This window comes from Peromyscus leucopus, chromosome 5 (assembly GCF_004664715.2).
Source record: "Peromyscus leucopus breed LL Stock chromosome 5, UCI_PerLeu_2.1, whole genome shotgun sequence".
In the NCBI taxonomy this organism is placed as follows: Eukaryota; Metazoa; Chordata; class Mammalia; order Rodentia; family Cricetidae; genus Peromyscus; species Peromyscus leucopus.
Window position 1 is genome coordinate 8351772 of NC_051067.1, and position 25761 is coordinate 8377532.

The 25761-nt window shown below is 43.5% G+C and overlaps 1 protein-coding gene across 1 annotated transcript; it reads right to left on the reverse strand.

The window, feature by feature from the left end:
- Window positions 1-15139: 15139 nt before the first annotated feature.
- Window positions 15140-25528, reverse strand: C5H5orf24 (chromosome 5 C5orf24 homolog). The gene is made up of 2 exons (XM_028863447.2): window positions 25299-25528; window positions 15140-19478 (listed from the first exon to the last, which is right to left on the reverse strand). Exon 2 carries the CDS (start codon window positions 19473-19475, stop codon window positions 18909-18911), a length of 567 nt encoding a protein of 188 aa, XP_028719280.1. The 5' UTR covers window positions 19476-19478; window positions 25299-25528; the 3' UTR covers window positions 15140-18908.
- Between the last annotated feature and the right edge of the window lie 233 nt (window positions 25529-25761).

Below are 25761 nucleotides of genomic sequence, written 5' to 3' on the forward strand. Positions count from 1 at the left end.
AGCACATACTGCACCTGCCAGCCCAGAAGCTTGTAGGTGCACAGTGGAGGAGGGCAGTTTGTCCGATCTATTACTTCACCATGCTACACTAGCTTGTGTTGCCAGACAGAGGATAAATGAAGTTAAGTGTGAATTTCATATAACTGCTAAGTTTCTACAATATACACTTCTTGTAACTGAACAGCCTATCGTTTACTACATCTGGCAAGTAAGGTTTAATTGATTAGTTGGTTTTAACGCTGGGGCTCGGAGGATAATACTAAGAGTATGACACTTTAGCATGCTGAGTACTTTGAACTAAAGGGCAGTGGAAGGCCTCTTTAGAAGCACCTTCAGAGCCAAGAGGCGTGGTGGTTCATGACTCAGCACTAGGAAACCTGTGAGGCAGGAGAATTACTGTGGATTCCAAGCCCTTCAAACCTACATGAATTCCAGACCATCCTAGTCTAAAGTGAGACCCTGTCTCAAAAAAATGAGAGAGGGAGGGGAGGGGAGAGAAAGGGAGGGAAGGGGATGGGAGAAGGAGGGAAAGATGGCTTTGTGGTGAGGAGCACATGTTGCTCTTGCAGAAGGCCAGGGGTTACAAGCCCAGGCCTTGGCACTCTGAGTCAAGAAGCAGTAATACTTAGCTTGGTGCCAGCTACTGTCACTCAAAGACCAAGGCAATAAGCCTCTGGCCTGAGGACTTAAGAGCTACAGGTCTCAGGTGTTAAGTCATGGAGCCAGACCTGGAGCAATGGCTCACCTGTTAAGAACAAAGGACCAAGGTTTGATTCCCAGCACCCACATGGCAGCTCACAACCATCTATAACTCCAACTCCAGAGATGCAACACTGCCTCTGGCCTCCATCAGTACCAGGCACTATCACACACACACACACACACACACACACACACACACACACACACACACACACACACATGCAGGCAAAAAACCTATAAACATGAAATGTAAATAAATAATTATTTTGATTTTTCAAGACAGGGTTTCTCTGTGTAGCCCTCACTGTCCTGGAACTCACCCTGTAGACCAGGCTGACCTCGAACTCACAGAGATCTGCTTGCCTCTGCCTTCCAAGTGCTGGGATTAAAGGTGCGTGTCACCATTGCCCAGCTTATAACTTTTTTTTTTTGAGACAAGGTCTCACTATGTTGTTATAAAACATTAAGATATGTTACAGCTGGGCGGTGGTGGCACACGCCTTTAATCTCAGCACTCAGGAGGCAGAGCCAGTCGAAACTGTGAGTTTGAGGCCAGCCTGGTCTACAGAGTGAGATCCAGGACAGGCACCAAAACTACACAGAGAAATCGGAAAAAAAAAAAAAAAAACAAGAAAAAAAGATATGTTACATTTGTTTATGCTGTGGAACATTTGGGTTTTTGTTGTTTTTTTGTTTGTTTGTTTTGTTTTGTTTTTTTGAGACGGGGTTTCTCTGTGTAGCTTTGCGCCTTTCCTGGAACTCACTTTGGAGACCAGGCTGGCCTCAAACTCACAGAGATCCGCCTGCCTCTGCCTCCCCAGTGCTGGGATTAAAGGCATGTGCCACCACTGCCCGGCCAGAACATTTGTTTTAATGATGCAGGGATGTGTTGTATTCTTTTTATGTTGCATTTGTTTGACTCTGTGAAGCTGTGTTACTGTGCCTGTCTAAAACACCTGACTGGTCAAATAAAGAGCTGAACAGCCAGTAGCAAGGCAGGAGAAAGGATAGGCGGGGCTAGAAGAGAAAACAAATAGAAGGAGAAATCTGGGAGATCAAGGAGCAAGAAAAGAAGAGGTCAGCCACATAGCCAGACACAGAATAAGAAGGAAAGAAAAGAAATACAGAAATAGAGAAAGGTAAAAGCCCAGAGGTAAAAGGTAGACAGGATGATTTAAGTTAAAAGCTGGCAAGAAACAAGCCAAGCTAAGGTTGGGCATTTATAAGTAATAATAAGCATCTGTGTGTATTTATTTGGGGGCTGGGTGGCAGACTCCCCAAAAGAGCCAAAGAGCAAAAAGAGTGAAAACAACAACACTATGTAACCCTGGAGTTCACTACATAGGCCAGTTTGGTTTATGAACTCATCCATCTGCCTGCCTCTGCCTCCAATGGGATTAGAGATATACACCACCATGGCCAGCCTCTTTTTTAAAAGATTTATTTTTATCTTGTATGAATGTTTTGCCTGCATGTGCATATGCATACCACAAGTGTGCTTGATGTCTGGGGAGGCCATAAGAGGTTATGGAACTGGAGTTACAAGCAGTCATGAGCTACCTGATGTGGGTGCTGGGAATTGAACCTCAATCCTCTGCAAGAGTGGGAAGTGCCCTTAACCTCTGAACTATTGTTTGTTTTTGCTCTTTGGGGGGCCCACCACCCAGCTCCCAAATAAATTCACACACAGAGGCTTCTTATTACTTAGGAATGCCTGGCCTTAGCTTGGCTTGGTTTCTAGCCAGCTTTTCTTAACTTTAAATTATCTCATCTACCTTTTCCCATTCTCTTACTTCTGTAAATCTTACTCTTACTCCGTAGCTTGCTGTGTAACTGGGTGGCTGGCCCCTGGAGTCATCCTCCTCTGGCTACTTTCTCCCTTTCTTTTTTTCCTCCCAGATTTCTCCTATTTATCCTCTCTGCCTCCCAGCCCCACCTGTCCTTTCTCCTGCCTTGCTATTGGCTGTTCAGTTCTTTATTAGACCATCAGGTGTTTAGAGAGGCACAGTAACACAGCTTCACAGAGTTAAACAAATGCAACATAAGCAAAAGTAATACACCTTAAATAATATTTGCTAGGCTGGCAGGCCAGTGAGCTTTCCAGAATTCATCTGTCTCCAGCCACAATACAGGGTTATAGCCATTCATGGCATGCATAGCTTTTGCTGTGGGTGCTAGGGGCACAAGCTGGGTCCTCATGCTCTTTCCTACCAAGCCCTATCTGTAGTAACATTTTCTTTAAAACTATTTCATCTAGCAGGCTGGAGAGATGGCTTAGCGGTTAAGAGCATTGATTGCTCTTCCAGAGGTCCTAAGCTCAATTCCCAGCAACTACATGGTGGCTCACAACCATCTGTAATGGGATCAGATTCCTTATTCTGCTGTATATATAAAATATATGAATAGATAAATCTTTAAAAAAATAACAAAAAAACATTGTAAAAAATTATTTCATCTATAAAACGGGGGTGAGATACATAGTATCCCGTGGCTCTGTAAACTGATGAGCACAGGGCCTGGTGCACAGGAAGCACAGCAAAGTAGGAGCTGTTGCTAATTGGATCATGCAGTTCTAGTACAACTAAACTCTCCTTTTGCCCATCAGACAGAATGTCAGATCAGACAAATGCACCACTAATCTGACCCCAGGGATGAGTCTTATAGCCATGCTTTTACCATGGTAAGTCCTCAAGTGTGTTCAGGGGAATCTACAACAAAGAACAGATGAACCAAGAGACTTGAGTTCTGGAGTTTATCTACAATCAGTTCATACATCCTTACTGTCTCCCACACTTCCCCCATTTTATCTGAAGAGTGTGGCAAGCAAATAGGACAGAGCACTGGAGGGAATGTGAATTCAGGAGATGGGGATGGTTCCACTCAGGTGTGCATTCCAGCCTGTGCACACCAGTGTCACTGTGACCTCCTGTTTACTGTGTCCTTCCCCCTCCAGTTTTACTGTGTGTTCTGTGTTACAGGTGCTGTAAATGTTTAACAGGTATGATGTTGTGCTGGTGTGTGTCAACTTGACACGGGTTATAATCATCTCAGGGGAGGGAACCTCGGTTGAGAAAATGCTTCCATAAGATTGAGTTATAGGCAAGCCTCTAAAACAGTGTTTCTCAACATATGGGACATGACTCCCTTGGGGGCCAAACAACCCTTTCACAGGGGACACCTAAGACCATCAGAAAATACAAAATATTTACATTGTGACTCATAACAGTAGCAATGGGGGGGGTCAACCCATTGTGGGTGGGGCCATCTCTGGGCTGTTGATTCTGGGTTCTATAAGAAAGCAGGCTGAGCAAGCCATGGGGATCAAGCCAGTAAGCAGCACTCCTCCATGGCCTCTGCATCAGCGCCTGCCTCCAGGTTCCTGCCCCATTTGAGTCCTGCCTTGCTTTCCTTCAGTGATGGACTATGATATGGAAGCATAAGCCAAATAAACCCTTTCCTCCACAACTTGCTTTTGGTCATGGTGTTTATCACAACAATAGAAACCCTAAGACATAATGTACACACACCCTCTAATGTCAATTCAGGAAGGCAGCAGGATAAACCCTAATTAGACTATCTCTGTCACCAACAGGTGGGGCACCTGCCCAATTCCAGTGACATGATTAAAACCTTCAGGTCCGTCCCGGGTTTTGCTGGAGTTAAATCTGTGTCAACAATACACATGGCCTAGGATTAGTCATATAAAATGTTGACACTAATTACAAGTGTTACATACAGCCACACACCTGCACCTATTAGAGTCCTAGCTCGCCCTTGATAAACCCACTTGGATTTTCTTTCTTTCTTCTCAAGGTAGGCTTTCTGTTTAAAGCCTGCTTAGATTTTTTTAGTCCAAGGAATTGTAAGATCTTCCTTCCCACCCCTCCTAACATACAGACAACACCTAGACAAGCACTGTGCTTTAGGGCACTGTAGTAAATTATTTCCCAGTCACAATTCAGCATCCCAGTGCTGTTTGATGGTGTCGTTTTGCTACAACCTGGTCACAGGTAGAATCAAGCTCCCCTCTTTGAATCTGTGTGGGCTGCTGGTCCATGATCCCTCCACAGAAGTCTTACATGGCCTTAAGACTCATAATAGTTAAGGCTACATAGCCTCATCCTCTTTTGCTGGAGGATATGCACAGGAGCCCATGCCACAAACTGAGCATTCAGACTCTCCTGAGTTTGCCATACTTTGGAGGAGCTCACACGGAGAAACCCTAATACAGCAGCCGCAGGGAAGGGAGTAAAAGAAGCCATTGGCAGTGAGCAAGGCTGGGCCACCACTCCTCAAGTATGGGTAGAAAAGTGTATACTACACAGATGACCTAGGTGATAGTTTGAATGTAACTGGCCCCCATAATCTCATAGGAAGTGGCACTATTAGAAGGTGTGGCCTTGTTAGAGTGGGTGTGGCCTTGTTGGAGTGAGTGTGTCACTGTGAGGGCTGGCTTTGAGGTTTCCTATGCTCAGGATTCTGCTCAGTGTCTCAGTCTACTTCCTGTTGCCTTCTGATCAAGATGTAGCCAGCACTATGTCTGCCTGCACACCATCATGCTCCCTGCCATGATGATAATGGACTGTGTAAGCCTTTACCTTAACTAAATGTTTTTCTTTGTAAAAGTCACTGTGGTTATGGCGTCTCTTCACAGCAATAGAAACCCTAAGACAACTTATAAAGACTCAATCTTCAAGACATGGGGTGTCATTGAACTTCTAACCTTTCTCCAACTTCTGGTGCACTTACTTGATTGGAACTGCACTCTTTCTTAATAAATTGTCTACTCACTAATCTTAAAAATATAACCTTAATCTAAGAACTCTGGTGGCAGAGGCAGGAGGATCTCTGAGTTACAGACCAGCCTGATCTACAGACTGAGTTCCAGTCCAGTCAGGCTATATAAAGAAACCCTGTGTTGAAAAAACAAAATATAATAATAATAATAAATAAAGCAGCTCCCCAGCACTGCCAGCCTGTCCCAGCCCCACCGAGAGACCTTGCAATAGGCATTTCGGTAAGTTCTTCCCAAATACCTGATTCATAGAATTTGTTTTAGGTTTATTTTTATGTGAACTTACATATGCTATCATTAATTTAAGAGCACCACATGCATATAGGTGCCTGAGGGAGGCCAGATAGTATTGAATCCTCTGGAACTGAAGTCATAGGCAGTTGTGAGCTACTTGATGTGGGTGTCAGGAACTGAACCTATGATGGATGCAACAACAGCAGTACATGCTCTTGAATGTGGAACCGCCTCTCCAGCCCCGTTTGCTTTCTTCAGACAAGTTCTCTCTGTGTAACCAGTGGGCTTCGAACTGTTGCTCCTCCTGGCCGTGGCTTCTCATGTGTTGTGACTGACAATGTGAGAAACACACCCACCAGAAACAGAAACTGACAATAAATAGTATTGGGCTGGGTTTCCAGCTCCAGTGGCGGAGCACTTACCTAGCAGTGCACAGCAGAACCAAGCACAGAGATGTGAAGTCACCACCTTCTGTTTGATAATCATTTCACTTTGCAATGGAATGTGGTGGTATTGTGTTCCCCAAAATATTGTGTACTCTAATAAATTTATCTGGGGTCAGAGAACAGACAGCCACTAGATACAAAGGCTAGAAAAAGGTGGCACTCACACCTTTAATCCTAGCATTCCAGAGATAGAAATCCCTCTGGATCTCTGTGAGTTCAAGGGCACATTGTAAATAGCCAAGCATGGTGACACATGCCTTTAATACCAGAAAGCCAGCCTTTAATCCCAGGGAGTGGTGGTAGAAAGCAGAAAGATATATAAAGCGTGAGGACCAGAAACTAGAAGCTTTTGGCTGGTTAAGCATTTGGCCTGGTTAAGCTTCAGGCTTTTGAGCAGTAATTCAGCTGAGACCCATTCCGGATGAGGACTCAGAGGCCTCCAGTCTGAGGAGACAAGACCAGATGAGGATCCGGCGAGGTGAGATAGCTGTGGCTTGTTCTGTCTCTCTGACCTACCAGCATTGACCCCAATAACTGGCCTTGGGTTTGATTTAATTAATAAGACTTTCTAAGATTCCTGCTACAATGGAAGATCCTTAAAGATGATCTGAATTCATTTCATAAATGTGGGGGAATATGTCCAGCAATTTTTTTCCAACTTTATCACTTTCTGTTTTGATAAGACTGACTCAGTGTTCTCATTTTGGATTTTAGTTTATGTGTACTGATGTGTGCCTTTGTGAATTTATGTGGACTAGATATATGTAGTTGACCGTGGAGGGCTTAAGACCCCCTAGAACTGGAGTTACAGGCAGTAGTGAGTCCCTTGATGTTGCCCTCACAGTTACAACGAAGATTAAAATGAACTCCTTCAATAATTTATTTGCACAAGTTAGTTACTATGAGACTACACAGTGAGCTCCAGGTTGGCCGGCACTTGGCCAGCACTATGGCTACTTGATGAGACTTTGTCTCACAACATGTTACTCCAATGTGACACACTAGGAAACAAAACTTCCTGTTTAGGTCACAGAGAGGATTTCAACAAAGCTAAGGCTAGAATACTAACCTGAACTCAAAACCTTTTGTAGCATGCCATGTGAATCACCATCTCACTTCAGTGCTATGCACACATCTGGATTGTCCTCCAAAGTCCTTTGTGGTAAGAGCTTGGTCCCCAGCTGGCATTGTTGAGACGGAAGAATGATGAAAGAGGTCTCCTGGGAGGTCTTTAGTTTAGTGGAGGTGTGCCCTCAGGGGGTACTCCAGGGCCCTGTCTTTTTCCCCTTTCTCTTCCTGGCCACATGTGAGCAATTTAGCTCTATCAAATAATCCCTGCAAGAGATGCTACCTCAGCATAGGCCCAAAAGCAATGGAGCCAATTGATTATGGACTGAAGCCTCCAAATCCGTGAGCCAAAGGGAACCTTTCTACATTAGAAGCTCGTCATCTGGGGTAGCTGGCACAGTGGAAGAAAGTTAACATATGTTAATAATTATAAATAATTGCTTTTATAAACACCACATTCAAATGAGCTAATTTCAGATTTGAACACTGGTACATACCTATAGTCCCAGCTTTAAAAAGACCACTTAAACTGGGTGGTGGTGGCGCATACCTTTAATCCCAGCACTTGGAAGGCAGAGGCAGGTGGATCTCTGAGTTGAAGGCCAGCCTGGTATACAGAGTGAGTCCCAGGACAGTCAGGGCAGTTACACAGAGAAACCCTGTCTCAAAAAACCAAAAACCAATTTTTTTTTTAAAAGATCACTTAAGCCTGGGAATTTGACACCAGTGAAGTTAGAACTTGTCACAAAATAAATAAATTGGTTTAACTTATACACTAATGAGGAGCCTATAAGGAGGGGTTTAAGATTACTGGAGAAGATAATCTCTAAGAAGATTAAATCTAGAGAAGGATAAATGTGAGAAGGTAAGGTGAGTACCCCTCCCGTTACCAGAATGAGTGAGAGCAGACAAGCTGTTTTCTTTGCAGAGAAAGTGGCCATGGCAGGATGGTCCTCATGCCTGCAAATCCCGGCCCAGAGGCAGGATAAACTCAAATTCAAGGTAGTGTACACAGTAAGTTTGTATCAACAAATGAAAAACAAAACAACACTTCTTAAGAGTGTGTACTGGTTACTTTTTGTAACAAAACACAGTGGTCAAAAGCTTGGAAGAAAGAGTTCCTTTTGGTTTATAGGTTCAGAGGGAAAGTCCATAATGGCAACAGGCAGCCAGCGTAGGAGGCTGAGAGGTCACATCTTCAAGCACAAACATGAAGCAGGGTGATCAAACTGGGAAATGAGACATAGCACACACTCTAAAAGCCCAGCGCCCACTGACGTACTCCTTCCAATAAGAGGTCTAGGGCTGTAATCTGAAAAGGAACAGCCTTGTTACTAGTGGTGGGGTCTGGGGTGGTCTGGACAGGGTTTCCAGGGTATCTTACTTAAGAATGAAAGGTACAGATTGTGCAGTAGTAAAATCACTTTATTCAAAGCAACAGTACAGATTAGAAAGATTATTCCCGGGGCTTCTTTTTATGGAGCTTAAAGGAGGGAACGGCTGGTTCCTAAACGTGGTGTTTGGGTAGTTTTCTATGTTGACTGACAGATTATTCTATAGCCATTTCTCTACTTCCCACACGCATCTGGCTTTAATCATATGCATGCCCAATTATGCACAGGCATAAGATGGCAAAAGGGAATTCTCTCTGAAAATCAGCTTCAAGACTGTTTGCTTTATTGTAAATACAAAGCTCAGGTAGGAAGGATTGGCTTTTCTGCCTTCTTATTGGGACATAAAGCTAAATAAAACTCAATAGACTCTGTCCAAATGTGACAGTCATTATGGGGATGGGAAATTTATTCCACTGTTCAGAGTGGCATGTGCATGCAGCTCAATGCAGGCAGGGGTCCTAGTTTGTTAACAGGTTGCTAGATCCATTGCTAAGAGAGGGATGTATGTGTGCGTAGTATATGCAGGAGAGGATCCCAGGTTGCCAAGTGCCGTACTGGAAGAGGGGTGGATGCAGAGTCTAAACCAAGTGGAGTCCCAGACTACTGAACTATTCCCTGCATTTACCTGCTTGAGGCTTGGTGGATTTCACAACTCTAATATCTATCTATAAAGGGACAGCCTGGAATCAGATGTGAACTAGAACTACTTCTTAAACAAATCCATCACTTCAAACTGGAGCCCTTAGGGGTACTGCTTTCTTTTCTTATCTAATTTTCTTTTTTTTTTTTTTTTAAGATTTATTTATTTATTATGTATACAGTATTCTGTCTGCACATATCCCTGCGGGCCAGAAGAGGGCGCCAGATCTCATTACAGATGGTTGTGAGCCACCATGTGGTTGCTGGGGATTGAACTCAGGACCTTTGGAAGAGCAGTCTGTGCTCTTAACCTCTGAGCCATCTCTCCAGCCCCCTTAATTTCTTTCTTACCTAATTTCTTTCTTTCTTTCTTCCTTTTTTTTTTTTTTTTTTTTTTTTTTTTTTTTTTTTTTTTTTTTTTTGACAAGAGTCTTAGCTGGGCGTGGTGGCACATGCCTTTAATCCCAGCACTTGGGAGGCAGAAACAGGTGGACTTCTGAATTCAACACCAGCCTTGTCTACTAAGAGAGGTCCAGGATGGCTAGGGCTACACAGAAAAACCCTGTCTCAAAACAAAACAAAACAAAAACAGGCAAGACTCATGCATCACTGACTGGCCTAATACTCAGGCTATATATAGTGGAGGATGACCCTGAATTTCTGATCCTCCTGCCTATACCAACCAAGTGCAGGACTGCAGGCGTTCCAGGCATGTGCAGTACACCTAGTCTTATGCTGCCCTGGGGATCCAACCCAGGGCTTCATCTATACTAAGTCAGCACTCAACCGAATTACATCTCCAGCCATCTAACCTACCCTTCCTTAACTTATTGTATATAAGAAAAAAATTTAAATATGGTCTTGTTGGCCAAGCACTAAAACATATCCCGTAATTAATCCCAGGACTTGGGAGGTGCAGCAGCAGGATCATGAGTTCAAGCCCACATTCTGCTACATAGTGAATCTGAGGTCATTCCAGGAAAAAGAAACAAAAATTAGTGTCAAGTTTCCCTTTAAACATTTTATTTATTACCTAAATTTTCTTGCTATCTCAAAGATCTTTTCTTTCTTTCTTTTTTTTTTTCAAGATAGTGTTTCTCTGTGTAGCTAGCCTTGGCTGTCCTAAAACTTGCTCTGTAAAAATAAATAAATCTTCTTTTAAAAATAAGTAAAACCAGGAGGTAAAAAGAATCCAATATCTCCTCTCTCCTCTCCCCCACCTCTATTACATAAATGTATTTAGGGTAACAAAGACTTGATTGGGGGAATGTTTCTTTGTATTTGGGCTAGAAGCGGCATGATGGCACAAGCCTGTAATCCTAATACTTGCAAGATAGAAGATCAGATCCTCAATCTGTTAAGACATCTACCACAAAAACATAAAGCTAACATAACACTGAATGGTGAGACTGAATGTTTCCTTCTGTCAGGAGCATGACAGTGAATGTCTATCCTCGCTATTTATCCAACACTTGACATTTTAACAAGTGCAATAGGAAAAAAAATCACACAAAAGACATTAGAGCTGTGTGGTAAAACCATATGTACAGCTGGGCAGTGGTGGTGCATGTCTTTAATCCCACACTCAGGAGACAGGCAGGCAGATGTTTGTGAGTTTTGAGACCAGCCTGGTCTACAGATCAGGTTCCAGGACAGCCAGGGTTACACAGAGAAACCCTGTGGGGGGGCGGGCAGGGAGAAGGACATGCATGTACAGATAACATGATCTTATATGACAATCCCTAACTTACATTCAATATAATTAGCTGTATTTTTGAGTTTTGATCTTCCCGGGCTGGTGTTATGTAATGTGACCCTCCACGTTAGTGGTGTGGGGCAGTGACCACAAGGCAAAGTTCCCAGTCACACTATTTTATTCAAGTTTTTAAAACTTTATTATTAGGAGCTAGAGAAATGGCTAGGCAGGAAAAAGCACTTGTTGCTTTTGCAAAAGACTCAGGTTTGGTTCTCAGCACCCACATGGTGTCTAGCAATCATTCATAATTCCAGTTCCAGGGGACCTGGCGCCCTCTTTTGGTCTCCAAGGGCAACAGGCACAGTCATGGTGCACATACATATACTCAGGAAACATTCATAAACTAAAATCTAAAAATGTATCATTGTGTGTGTGTGTGTGTATGTGTGTGTGTGTGTGTGTGTGTGTAAACACACATGACATGGTGTGTATGTGGAGGTTCAAGGACAACTTTGTGGAGGCAGTTTTCTCCATGAGCCATTATGTGGTTTCTGGGAACAGAACTCAAGTCGTCAGGGTTGTGGAGCCCATGCTTCACCTCTTTAGTATCTCACGGACCCTCAGTTGTAGATGTAACCAACCGTCTTATTAAATAAGAAACACAGAACCAACGTAAAAGAGAAAGACAAGAGGTCAGAGCTCAGAGCTAAAACCTTACCCTTCCTCCTGCGGTGGTCCTAGCTCTCCGAAAGAGAGCTACTTCCTGTGTGTATGTCTTTTCATAGTCTTTCTGTTCTGCCTTCTCATTGGTTGTAAACCCAAACACATGACTGCCTCGTCACTGCCTGTATGTACAGCCCCCCAGGTCTTAACGGCGTATGTCTCCAATGCTGGCTGTATCCCTGAACACAGAGATCTACCTAGCTCTCCTATCAAGTGCTGGGATTAAAGGTGTGTGCCACCACCGCCACACTCTGTCTATGGCTCTAATAGCTCTGACCCCCGGGCAACTTTATTTATTAACATACAATCAAAATCACATTTCAGTACAATTAGAATACCACCACACTCAGTCATCTATTTGATTATCGAGGTAAAGAACCAACATTATCATGGCATGCTGTGTTTCTGGGACACTTGTTAGATTAGGTGTGTTAAGTGACCTTTCAACTTACAATGCTTTGCCCTTTCAAAGCTACCTCACTGTAAATCAAGGAACGTTTATATGGTCAACGAGGCTGCTCTGCAGCAGGCAGCACACTGCGATTCATAACTGGTCTAAGATAGGAAAAGAAGTGACTCTTCGATGCTGTTGTGGTTTGAATATAAAGTCTCCTCCAAGGCTCGTGTGTGAACACCTGGTCCCTAGCTGATGACAGATTCATAGGTTATGAAACGGGAGGCAGGCTTTGAAGTTGGAGAGCCTGGCCCCACCCCCTTCCTGCTCACTCTCCACTGCCAGGCTGGCCTCACACTCCTGCTGCTGTGCTGCCCTACCACTGTGGACTCCATCTCCGCTGAACTTGATTTCATCAGGACATTCATCACAGCAACAGAAACGTGCAGCAGCTTCTGTCTCCATGTTCCAGCCTGACTGCCTGTGATGAACAGTGTAAACCAAATAAATATTTTCCTCCTCAGAAACCCTAAGACAAGGGCATATCTATCACCCCCTCTAAGGGTCAAAGAACATGGTGGAAGGGGGGGCAGAGAGAATGTAAGGACCAGAGGATGGGGTGGAATGTTGTGGGACACAGTACCACGCATGACATTGCCACTGAACTTGAAGCAACTGCAGCTCCCTGTACTAAACTGAGCCTGTTAACATGTACGGGAAAGGGCTCATGAAGCCCTGCTCCTCCCTGAGAACTTAAGGCATTCAATGGTTGCTGGAGAAGGAAGAGACATCTTCTTTAGCTGTGTGTTGGAACCCACTAGGTTTCCTAGTGGCTGTACCCAACAGGACTGCATAAGAGGTTGACTGGGCCACGAGCCTGGGTACCAGGTGTTTCTAAGGGTCTAACCCGCAAGAGGGAGGTCTTTTGCTCCACCCCTTGGCATTGTTATAAAAAGACCTTGGAACAAAGTTCTGGGCTGGTGGATAAGGATCCAGGCCCACTCGAGTCTATTTTGTGTTTTCTCTGTCTCTTTATTCTCTATTTCTAACTAAGTCTCTTATCCCTCAATCCTCAAGAGTTCCTGGGGTAAATAAGTGTGGGGGCTGGTCTTCCACAGCCGTGAACCAATGGTAGGGTGCCTATGCTCACAAGTAACTCGACTGAAACTCTTGGATAACCAAAATCAGACATATAGAAGGGAGCTGCTTCAGAAGAGGAAGGGAATGGGAGGGGGCCACAAAAGGATGATGGGTGTATATAACCAAAATACAGTCTAAATATGTATAACTAATGTATGTTAATAAAAGCAATTAAGGAAAATTCTTAGGATTAAAAACACACCAGCAAAAAGTACAACAGTCAATATATGAATTTTGCAAGACTGCAGGATCAGCATGTATAAAACAAGACTGGCGAGATAGCTCATGGAGGAAGATGCTGCCAGGCCTGGCCACCTGATTGGGATCTCCAGAACCCACCCAGTGGAACTATGTAACCAGCAGCTTTTCTGTGATCCGCCCTGCCCTGCAGCAGCTTATAAAATAATCATTCAGAGGCTTAATATTGATTACTGTTTGGTCTCTGGCTCAAGCTTATTGCTAGCTAGCTCTAACATCTTAAATCAGTCCATTTCTATTAATCTATGTATCACCACATGTATCGTAGCTTTACCTGAGTTCTATTATATCTTGCTCCTCTGGTAGCTCCCAGCAGCTCCAGACTCCGCCTTTCTTCTTCCTGTATCTTTGCTTGGATTTCGTGCCTGGCTATAACCTGTCTTCCCATAAGCAAAGGCAGCTCCTTTATTAACCAATGGTAGCAACATATATACACAGCACACAGAAAAACCATCCCACAGCAGAACCAATTTCCACAAGGTGTTCTCTGACCTTACACATGCTCGCTCGCTCTCTCTCTCTCTCTCTCTCTCTCTCTCTCTCACACACACACACACACACACACACACACACACACACACACACACACGAGAACAAGCACAATAAATACAAATGCAACAATAGCCAGGCAGTGATGGCGCTCGCCTTTAATTCCTGCATGGGTAGCTCTGAGTTCCAGCCTCGTCTACAGAGTGAATAGCCAGAGCTGTAACACAAAGAAACCCTGTCTTGAAAAACCAAAAGAAAAAAAGAAAAACCAAATATATAGGTAGACAAATTGCTAAACAGTCTTATTATAAAAACAAAAACAAACCCAGAAGCCAGGTATTAGAGTGAATTCTAAAAGGTCAGAGAAGCAGAACAAGCCACAGCTAACCTCACCTTGACAGCTTCTCATCCGATTCTGTTTCCACAAATCCTTAGCCTGAAAGCTTCTGAGTCCTCAGCTGAATGGAGCTCAGCTGAACTGCTGTTAAAAGCCTCAAAGCTTAAAAGCCTCTAGTTCCTGGTCCTCAGTTCTTATATACCTTTCTGCTTCCTGCCATCACTTCCTGGGATTAAAGGTGTGTGTCACCATGCCTGGCTGTTTCCAGTGTGACCTTGAACTCAGAGATCCAAGTGGATCTCTGCCTCCAGAATGTTAGGATTAAAGGCATGTGTTACCATTGCCTGACCTCTGTTTAATATAGTGGCTGTTCTGTTCTCTGACCCCCAGTAAGTTTATTGGCATGCACAATATATCAACTACATTTATACATATATTTTTAAACTTATTTTTAATGGACAGTAATTACTTTTAATCACTAAGTCGTCTCTCTCCAGCCCAAATAATGGAAAACCAATGAAATACAAATGTATACTATATATAAAAAAAGTAAGTCAAGAGAGGCAGATTAGAATGCAAAATTCAAAAAATATATATATACCAACAAATCATGGTCAGGTTTAACATGTATGCTTCTCTACTGTGCTAAGAGACAGCAATGAATGAGAGAAGGCTCAGTGGGTGAGGTACCACAGAGCCTTACCACCTAAGCTTGTTCTCTGGACCAGAGTGGAGGGAACCAATTTCCATGCATGCTATGGCATAAACATGATCCCACACCACCATATACAAAATAAATAAATGGAAAAAAATAAAGCAGTAAATGGTCTTAAAGTGATGACTTTATTAATAAATATACATCCATATGATGATGTAGATACAAATCATGAACACTACTCCATTCCCATACACATAATTGCACATGAGTAGCTCAAGTTCATGGACATTAAAACATACACAGTATCTATTCAGACTTTTTACAGCAGAGGACAACGTGCTTATTTAAACGGTTATTATTTGCTTCATAATTGTCTGTGGAAAAAGGAAATTGTGAATCAAAGAATCAGAGTAGCCTGATTAAATCACACAACTGACTTGCTAGAGCATTAATTCTCAAAAACTTAAATACACTGTATGTGAGAGCATAAATCTGTCTACTTGGAAGGAAAACGGAGAAGAGCAAAGATTCAGATACATCTTAGAGTTTGAGTGAAGCCAATGACATTATAATAGACAGAACAAAAGAGCATCAAAACTTTTTATGCCCAAGACTGTTCTGAATTATTATTTTACTGTAACGGATCATAAAAGCTTACAGCATATAGCTAAGGAACGGAGAGAATTATTATCAATACCCCTGAACTGTTCTTTCAAAGCTTTTTAAAGTATAAAGAATTTCACTGTCTAAATTCACTATGGTCATTCTTACACTGGATGAAGCGCCCTTAACCTCATATTAAATGGATCCAGATTTTACCTCAAAGAAATTCAGTATCCTTATTTCATGAAAATATATATGTAAATTCACACAAACAGCAGTTTGGAATCAATAAATACATGTTGACTGATGTTTCTTTTTAAAAAGTAAATTAAAAATACAAAGAACCATTGTTTGATTTAAACACTGATTTTTAAAAAAGTTCCCAAATATTAAAAATTAAACCAACTACTATTTAATTTTTCAATATATTGTGCCAATATTTTTTATATCCAGTGCAAAACTCCTAAGATAGTATCAAAAATCACCCCTTTTAAAGATTAGTTAAGCAAGGTGATACCTGTGGAAAATGAGAATTTCATCTGTATTGATTGACTCCTTACTTGTTATAACAATAATAAATAAGGCATGTTATAATATCCTTTTCAGAAAAAAGTAAAACCAACTTACTGGAATAGATCATTTTCTGACAAACAGTTTTAATATAGAATAGTGAAACCTATTTTATGAAGAATAGAATCACGCAGTATAAAATTAGCAATTTACCTTTCAAGGAACAATTATACAGTGGGGGGGGGCAGTTTTCCCCAACTGAATACACTGACATCTAGGCAACTGATTAACATGCTATTTCAGTGTCTGTCGTGACAAAAGACCATGTTACAAAAGATGCAGAATGCAGTCTTTAGATCAGGTAGAAATAAAAATAGCTTCTATGTGAGGACTTCATGTCATCACTTCTGTGTCTCTCCCGTGTGGCCTACTGAACTGTCCACAAGGAGAGAAGCAAGCAGACCCAGATGTTCACCAGAGCACGCATTTACTGTTCCAGCTAACTGCTCACAGGAACAGTACATTCAGTTTCCTAACTGATGCCACTCACAAGTGTAGCCACTCATCTCCCTTTCCTGGGATAGACAGAGCTCCCGATAATAACACTGGTATGAACATCTCTCCTTAAACTGATGCCCCATTTCATGAACATGTATACAAAACTCATTATACAATAATCCACCCACTCTGTCTTCTGACACACAGCACAGCACCACTGCGTAGATGTGCTGGAGAGCTGGAGAAAGGAGGTGGGTATGGGAAGGGCAAGGAAGAAACGGAAGGGTACAAAACCAGGAATGAAATCAAACTGGAAGGCTGTTAAGTGGACTTACTATGAAACACAACATGCACCCAAATCCTAGACAGTGGTGCGCATTACTCTATAGTAGAATAGCTCAACTGTCTTCAGGGACTAGCCGTGCAAGGATTTCTAAGCAGCCAACTGCTGAATATCTTCAGAAATAGTTAAGTGACAGATACTCAAGTGACCAGACGAACATATGAATGAAGATGCAAGCATTTGTGTGTGTCAGAAGTTATACTGTTCTGAGTAAATTATTAAAGGTTTTATATTCTAAGCTTCTGCAAGAAGAAACTCTTGAAGCACTTTAGCTGCCTGAATGATACAGCTGGCTGTGTAATCACCCAGCACTGTCCACTGTTCCCTATGCTTTGTGCAAAGCTAGTACTGTTGAGGTCCCTGTCCTCACATGCATGCAATGCAACACCTCTTACTGTTGGAGCAGACGCCCAGCTACTGTGTCAGCTATCCTGGGGCACCTGAGGTTTGCTGCTTGTCTCCTGATAAAGGTCTAAAACATGGCATTTACGTGCAGTCAATTTGCATGGACTGAGAGCAAGCCTAACCATCAGGTATGTGTCCTTTTAAATTAATGATTATTTTTAACGTTTTTTTGAGTCCTGTAAATCTACATTTTAATATCACAGGCATTTTAAAATGCAAGTAAAAAACATAATTTTTGAAAGCTTTTCTTTCTTTTTTGTTCTGTTTTGTGAAGAGAGGGTTTCTATTTAGCCATCTTGGAAATCACTATGTACACCTCTCAAACTCAGAGATCCACCTGCCTCTGCCTCCTGAGTACTGGGATTAAAGGTGTGCGCCACCACTGCCCAGTGAAGCTTTTCAATTCTAAAGTTCATAAAACTTTATTTAGAATAAACTCAGAATAAATAAAATGTATATCAACAAGAAATATTTCAGAAATGAAGATTTCCCTCTGTAACTATACCTATGAGCCCAATACTTTTCTGTTTTCTGTACTGCTTTTAAAGCAAGCCTCACTCGGGAGAACAGATTTCTTTTAGAAAAGTGGTCTTCCTGGAGCCACAATGCCATTATAAACTAACCAGCACTCCTTTTACAGTTCTTGGTATTTGGGTCTTGACAGCCAGAAAACTGCTTTCTTAGACCAGTTTGCAGTCTACCACTTAATTTGTGTCCTTTGGTAGATAAAAACCTGAAAATGCAGTTAAGTACTAATGCAATATAATAACAATTACTCAAAAAAACTAAAAAGCCATTCTAAATAAATGAGCAATAGAAATAAATGTTTTAAATATAATACTTTGAAATTCACTAAATATATAAAAGACAAAATAGGAGGACTATAGTTACATGCAGACCTTAAGGTTTCTTTTTCTTGAATATTAATATAATGTGCAGGTTTAGGAAGTATTTAAGGGTTTTGCTGTAAGTCTGAATTGTTTGCAGTGTCTGGTATATGTGAGCTTAAGCAACTGAAAAACATATAACCTGTAACTATAATCTCTGCAAAGCAATTACTAAACAATGCATTAGGAACAATGGTCAACTAATGTCATGTGAATCAATAAATAAGAAGCTGTTTTAAATTTCAAAGTCTCCAAACAGCTGTCTTGTTCCATGAAGTTCTAACTCACACAGCCACGCCCTTTGGTCTGTTGACTAGTTGCTGTTCTGCCCCATCAGTTACAATGCCTCAGGTAAACCTTACACACTGGTTTGCTCGCAATGGAAAGTCAACTGAGGCAACTGATCAGCCTGAAGTGTCCACTAAGAAAGGCCCAAAGGGAAAGCAAAAATGACTTAGCTGAGTGCTGACTGAGCCTTGTACATATAGAAACCATGCACTACTCCTGTTCAAAGTGTATCTGTCAACATGTGGTGACTTCTGAGCAAAAAAGAAAGAAAAAGAAGTGGGAATGAGGGAGATCAAACAGAAGAACAAAACTGGGAAGTCCAGGTGGTAAAGTCAAATTAAACCAAGCAGCTTTGTTTGGGATGCCTCAGTCTGCTCCTAACAGGTGCTGTCCTGCCTGGCTCATTCACTGGGTGGCTTGACTTCGCCGCCGGGTTCCTGAACCCCGTGAACCGCCCTGCTATGCATCATAGGGTAAGGAAAGGCAGCAGTACCACAGCCATAGCCAAGATCTGCAAGCCGGGACAGAGCTTTAATGCTACCTGGAGGTCTCCCTGGGCTGACCTTGTACCCTGCAGCTTTAGTTGTACCCAAAGGTCTGCCTGGACTTGTCTTAAATCCAGCTGCTTTGGTAGTTCCCAGGGGTCTGCCTGTGCTGGTCCGGTATCCTGCTGACTTGGTGGTTCCCGAAGGCCGGCCGCGCTTACCAGATCGATTGAGGTTTTTCTTTTTCTTTAGTTCATCTTTTATCTCTATGTTTCTGCCACTGGTAGGCTGCAAGTGTGTTTCGTTTAACGGGTCTTGCCTTTGACAAACCATTGGTTTGTGGCCGACTGTGTGGCCGTATTTGCTTTGTTGGGAGGAGTATATATCGAACTGGTCAGCAGCTCTCATGGCATCTTCACTGAGGCAGGAAGGCTTGCCAGGCCCACAGAATACTGGATTACTGCCGGCAACAGGATGCATCATTTTCTACCAAAAACAAAAACAAATATGCATAAATACCTATCTGTATGACAGCATTCAATGGGAAAATCCTTTCAACAACTATGCAGACTACCCAAAATTAGGGCAATAGGGTATACTCCAGAATACTCATAAACCAACCCATCTGAGTAGTATTCCGTGACAGCCTCCCCACCCCTACCCAACTGAAACATTCTTTTCCAGAGGACGAAGGTCCAGAAGATTCAATAAGTAAATGAAATGCACAATGCTCAGAAAGCTCCACAAAGTTAGGAGATTCACTCCCCATCTCCCTGCAAGTTTATAAAAGCAGGAAGGAGCTGCTAGGGAGAGAAAATCTCTCCAGTGGGCAGGGAGTTCTAGGGATGTGGCTTTTACAAGCTCTGACCATGCTAGGGAGTCTGTTCAGCCATACAGCTGCCTTTGAGTTACCTATACATCTGTCCATAATCTAATAAGCTCACTGGCTCACTATGCTAGCCTTGCTTGGAATTCTTTGCTGGTGCCCTATCCAGGGTAAACAGAGAATGGTGTCCATGCCTCCACCCCAAAAAAAGTCACAAAACAAACAGCACAAGAGTCATGGTTCCCTCAATTAGAGATGGAACAGATGTCATATGAAATCACTCAATTAGAGGCTGGAACTATGGCTGAGCAGTTAAGACAGGATTTGCTCATCTTGCAGTGGGCCCAGGTTCGGGTCCCAGCACCCATATGGTGGCTTACACCATCTACAATTCCAGTTCCAGGGCACTGACACCCTCTTCTGACCTCCTTGGACACCAGGCATACATATGAGAAACATACATACATGTAGGCAAAATAGTCATATACATAATCACCCCCAAATAGGGTTTCTCTGTGTAACAGCCCTGTCTGTCCCGGAACTCACTCTGTAGACCAGGCTGGTTTTAAACTCAAAGATCCACCTGCCTCTGCCTCCCCAGTGCTGGGATTAAAGGCATGCACCATCACCACATAAAATTTCTTTCTTTCTTTCTTTCTTTCTTTCTTTCTTTCTTTCTTTCTTTCTTTCTCTTTTTCCCCTTTTGGTTTTTTCGAGACAAGGTTTCTCTGTGTAGTTTTGGTGCCTGTCCTGGATCTCGCTCTCTAGACCAGGCTGGTCTTGAACTCAGAGATCTGCCTGGCTCTGCCTCCCGAGCACTGGGATACATAAAATTTCTTAAAAATCTAAATAAAAAAAAAAAAAAACTCCAACCACTAATTTAATAGCTATAGTAGTCTGATTAAAGCTGAAGTAGAAAAATGAGTACTTTGTAGGCTTTTTTCCCTTTTAAGTTATTAACCCTAGAAAGACAACAGTAAAAACCACAAGAGCCAAAGAGATGTTCAGCAGGTAAAGACACCTGCCACCAAGCTTGATATCCTAATTTCAATTCCAATGACCCAAGAGGTAGGAGTCAACTTCCACATTGTCCTGAAACCCACATACACACTCGTGTGCATGCCTTCGCGCGCGCCCGCGCGTGCATCCACACACACACACAAATGTTAAAAATTAAACAAAAATAACCCAGAACTCTTATTAAAATGAATTCCCATGCCTAACCTTAGAATGCCTTTGCTGGTTCTTACAGCTCATTCTCACATGTATACTCTTAACCTGATCAGTTTCCACAAGATGGATACTCAGTCATTATGGTAATTTATTATTTATGTAGAACGCTGAGTGTGTGTTACACTTTTCAAGAGCCAGATAGTGTCAAGCAAGGAACACAATGTCTTGGCCCTTCCAATGGCCTGTATCCAAGCAGAAGATAAACAAAGGTTTCTATTAGCTAAAACAGATGAGCACAAATACAAACAGTGAAGACTGGAACTACAAAAATATGGGCAACAATCAAATACCATCAACTCCAAAGGCAAAAGCTGAATGTCAAAGAGGTCACATACAGGGAATGCCACCTTCTTGTTTACAGGGCCCTGAAAAGTCCAAAGTCACTGTTCTGTCTGAGGCTCTTGCTATGATTTCTCCTCTTCTACATAAGGCTGTATCTCACCCGAGCATTTAGATTTTAGGCTGCAGCACTGTAACACAAGAAGACAAAGCTATGTGCTCCAATTCAGACTAAGGTCCCTCCTCAAGTGTCGTCCTTCACATCCTAAAACTGCAACCCCTCCCAGAAATGACAAATAAGGAACTTAGTTCCTAAAAGCACAAGGAAATAGGACTCATGCCCGAGAGGCACATGCTATGAACTAAGGACTTGCCAAGAATCAGTAAGTAGAGTTGTTGCCCAGGTGGTCTAAAGTCTGCACAGTGGAGTAAAAATATACATCAAGAAGCCACTTGTTTATGGTCAGGGCAGCCAACACAGAGTTGAATTGCAAGTCAAAACAAAACAGAATATTAAAAGGGGATAATTTTTACTTACTTCCCAAAGCTATGAGCTATTAATACTTACTTCATTAGCTACAATTCTAATTTCAGATTAGAAATAGAGGCCTTCAAGTTAAGTTTTAGTGTAATGTTGGCCTCAAGTTAGTTTTTGAGCATTTTCTATGTGCCAGGCCTTTGCACATAATCCTCAGTGCATGCTGTTAAAGAAATGGGAACAGGGCTGGAGAAGGGCTCAGCAGTTAACAGCACTTCTGCACAACTGAGGACTGGAGTTTGGACGTCAGCACCTCCTTACAGATCAGTCCTGCCTGCAACCCCAGCCTGCTGACTCGAGTAGAAACAGAAGACCAGTGGACTTGCTGGCTTCCAGCCTAGCTAAGGAAACACAAGTCCCAGGTCCATTGACACCCTGCCTCAAAAAAATAGACAGTGACAGAGGACACTCAATCCCCCTGGCCTCTGCATCAGCACAAATAGATAAAATCACACACCTTTTTTCTTTTGTTTTTTTAAGAAATGGGAATTGACTTTCAGCCACCTATCAGGGACATTTTTTAAGAGATGGCAAAGCCAAACAGGAATTTAGTTAATCTGAATAGAGAGTCAACCGTTTGTGTTACAGCTAGCATACAGCCATGCTGAGATCCGTCTTCTCTACACTGACAGTGTTTAGCAGCATCCCACTAGATGTTAGGAATACAGCTTTCCCCCCAAATTTATGACAACCAAAATTTTCTCCAAACGTTGCCCTAATAGGCAAACTCATCTCCTACCATAGGAGTCACTCTACCAGTCACCTCTTTGGGGCTAGGGACATAGCGCATGTGCGGAGCCCTGGGTTCAATCCCTCATCACACCAAACAGACTCTCTTTAGCCCTTAACTTTATAAATATCCACAAAATATTTCTGTTGCAAATATAAAAGGCAAATAAATTAATCATCAAAATGGAAGAAAAGCTAGTACTGTGCTTTGTGAAACAATCACACTTTCTCTTCATGTTTTATACTCGTTAAATGTCTAGGTCCTCATGAAACCCTACTATGCCCAGATTTATCAGGAAGTTTGGGTAGGAATAGGGATGATGACCTTCATTGTTTATAAAATCAGTAGTGCTTATAATAAGCTTGGAAAGACTCCAGTCCTGCTCATGAACCTCTTTAACCAACTCCAGATTTCACTCAAGATGAACCTGTTGGCCTGTAAATGTAAGCAAATTGTATTAGATGGGACATGGAACACTGCTGTACACTTTATAATGTGGCATTAATAAATGTATCTGAGATGCACCACTAAATATACATATTCACATATATATGCGTGTGAATTAAGCAGGAATCTAAAGAGCTGTTTATAGACAATGAATTTGGACTAGAAACTGTATGCAAGCTAGAAACACACACATCTGTGAGAAAACAGCCCTCTTCAGTCATGATTATTTAGAAAGCTCTCACCAAAAAAAAAACAAAACAAAACAAAACCTGGAGCCACTTGTGGTGGCACGTGCCTTTAATCTGAGATAGAGTTCACTGAAACTCTGTGAGTTCAAGGTCAGCCTGATCTACATGGCAAACTCCAGGACAGTGAAGGCTACATAAGAAAAGCCCCTTCCTTTAAAAAAAAAAAAAAAAAAAAAGAACCTCAGTACTGGCTCGGTTGTTGGTAAAGTGCCTCCTGCTGTACAGACACAAGGGCCTGGGCTTGGATCCCCAGCATACATAAAAAAGGTAAGCACAGCACCCTGTATAAGTAACCCCCATGGGGGAGGTAGTAGAGACTGCCAGCAGATCCCTACAACCCAGTGGTCGGCCAATCTAGCCAAACATGAGAGCTCCAGGCTCAAGGTGGGAGACCCTGTCTCAAAAGTAAGAGCGCACCCCTCAAGGAAGACACGTGGCAGTGACTTCTTGACACGTGTGCAAACATGCAGAGGCACACACGTGCCTTTAAGTCCTATCACTGGGAAGGCTGACGTCAGAGAACCCCAGATTCAAGGCCAGCCCCAAGCTTCACAGACAGCAAGAGATGATGGCAGTAAGTGGGAGTTCGTCCTCCCACACATGGGGCTGCCAGACAAAGGGAAAATATGCTTACAACCACTTCAGCACTGCGAACCCCTTTGTGATTATATATGTGCATGCATTTACATGCACGATAAACTTCAGCATTCGGCAACACCTCAGCATTCAACTCCAAAACTTACCTGCTAATGATTGTGTTGTTTTTTGAGAACTGGTCTCATTCTTTGTCTAGGCTGACCACAAACTCACCGCAATCCTCCTGCCTCACCAGGCAAGTGATCCGTGTAAAGGTGTTAACCAACATGCTTGGTCAGCTACTTTTTTTAAAATGATGTCTGTGGGTGCGGGCAACCTTGGAACTGCAGCAGATGGAGTCACCGTTAAGTTTCCAGCTGTGCAGTGATTAGGTGCGGGGAACCAATCTCTAGTTCTCAAGACTGGTACACACGCTCAACTGCTTTTTTCCAGCTAACTTGAACGTCTTGAACTCCTTCCATACAAAGTTCACTACAGCTAAGAAAGTCGAAAGAATTTCTCTAAGATATGGGTGGAACGCAAGCTAGAAGTTATAGAACAAACTGTGTTGTCTAGCAAAGGTTACAGTGTGGTTTGTTTTGTTTGTGGAACTGGGGTGGAACACAGAGCCTTGCACATACCAAACATCTTTTTAAATGATTCACTGAAAGTTTAAGGAAGCCAATGAAGAGTTGGACTGTGACCAAATTAGTAGTTCTGAAGGTGTGCTCAGATTTGTTCTCCCTGGAGGTTTCCTGTGGAGTTTTAATCCTGCTCTCCTCAAATGAAACAATCGCATCTTGAATACGGCAGACATTACGATCAACAAGACTATTTTTAGTAACTTCACAAGGCACCTATGAAGCTTTGTAAATACGGCAAAGCTTCAAAAGCTCAGTCTGTTCTCCAAAAATCAAGTATCACAAAATCCTCGGCTTTTTGTTACAATTTTGCTCTCTACTATATATAATAACATGAATTTATAATGTTAAATAAGTGTGTGGGAGGCCGTGGCAAGAACTGGGGGTGCTGCTCCGCTCCAGGCCTCGCCAGGGCAAGTTTGCATACTAGGACACAACATAAATAACGGTCCCCTTTGTCTTTTCTGCACGACCCAACTGTGGCCCGCGGCAGTTCCCCAAGCCAGCATCCTCACTGGTCCCGAGGCGTTCACCGCCGTGTGGCCGGGACGTGCCGGGAAGCCGCGATTACCGCAGCGCCAGACAAGTTCGCAGCCCCGCGCCCTCCCTGCAGCCCTGGCTGTGCGGCCCGCGCCGTGACTTCCGCCTCCCCCGAGGCCGGCGGGCGCCCGGGCGGAAGTACCGCGGGGCCGCTGACGCTCGGGAGGAAGGAGGTGCCCGCGCCCGCCGCCGCATCCCGCGCCTCGTTCGCCGGGCCCCGCGCCCGCCGCCGCCGCCCCGCGCCCTACCTCGGCCGCTCGGAGCCCGGCCCTCAGCGTGCCCAGGGGTCGACCATAGGCAGGAAAGCTCCCGCCGGTTCCCTCGCTCCGGCCGGCCCAGTCCAGTCCCCGGCAGAGGGCCGGCGGCGGCGGGGAGGCCCACGCCAGCGCCCGACTCCCAGGAGCCCTCACAGCGGGCCCGGGACGCTGGAAGAAGAGGCCGCCACAGCCCCGGAACGTGAGCGCCGCGCGCGCGCGCACGCACGCACGCACGCACGCACGCACGCTTAGCTATCGCGAGACCGGTCGATTGGCGAGTGGCCAGAGCGCGCTTGCGCGGAGTGGCCGCGCCTGTGCTGATCTGGGCGCCCGGCAGGGGAGTTCGGCCAGCCGAGGAGCTTCTCGCTGCCCAACGCTCCCGTGTCAGAACGTCCACTCACTAAATTTCTCAGGACACAGGACTTCTCAATGGTGCAGTCAGGGTTTGAAAACC

Coding starts and splice junctions, on each gene's coding strand:
- C5H5orf24 (XM_028863447.2), bottom strand. CDS start 19,475: ATGATGCATCCTGTTGCCGGCAGTAATCCAGTATTCTGTGGGCCTGGC.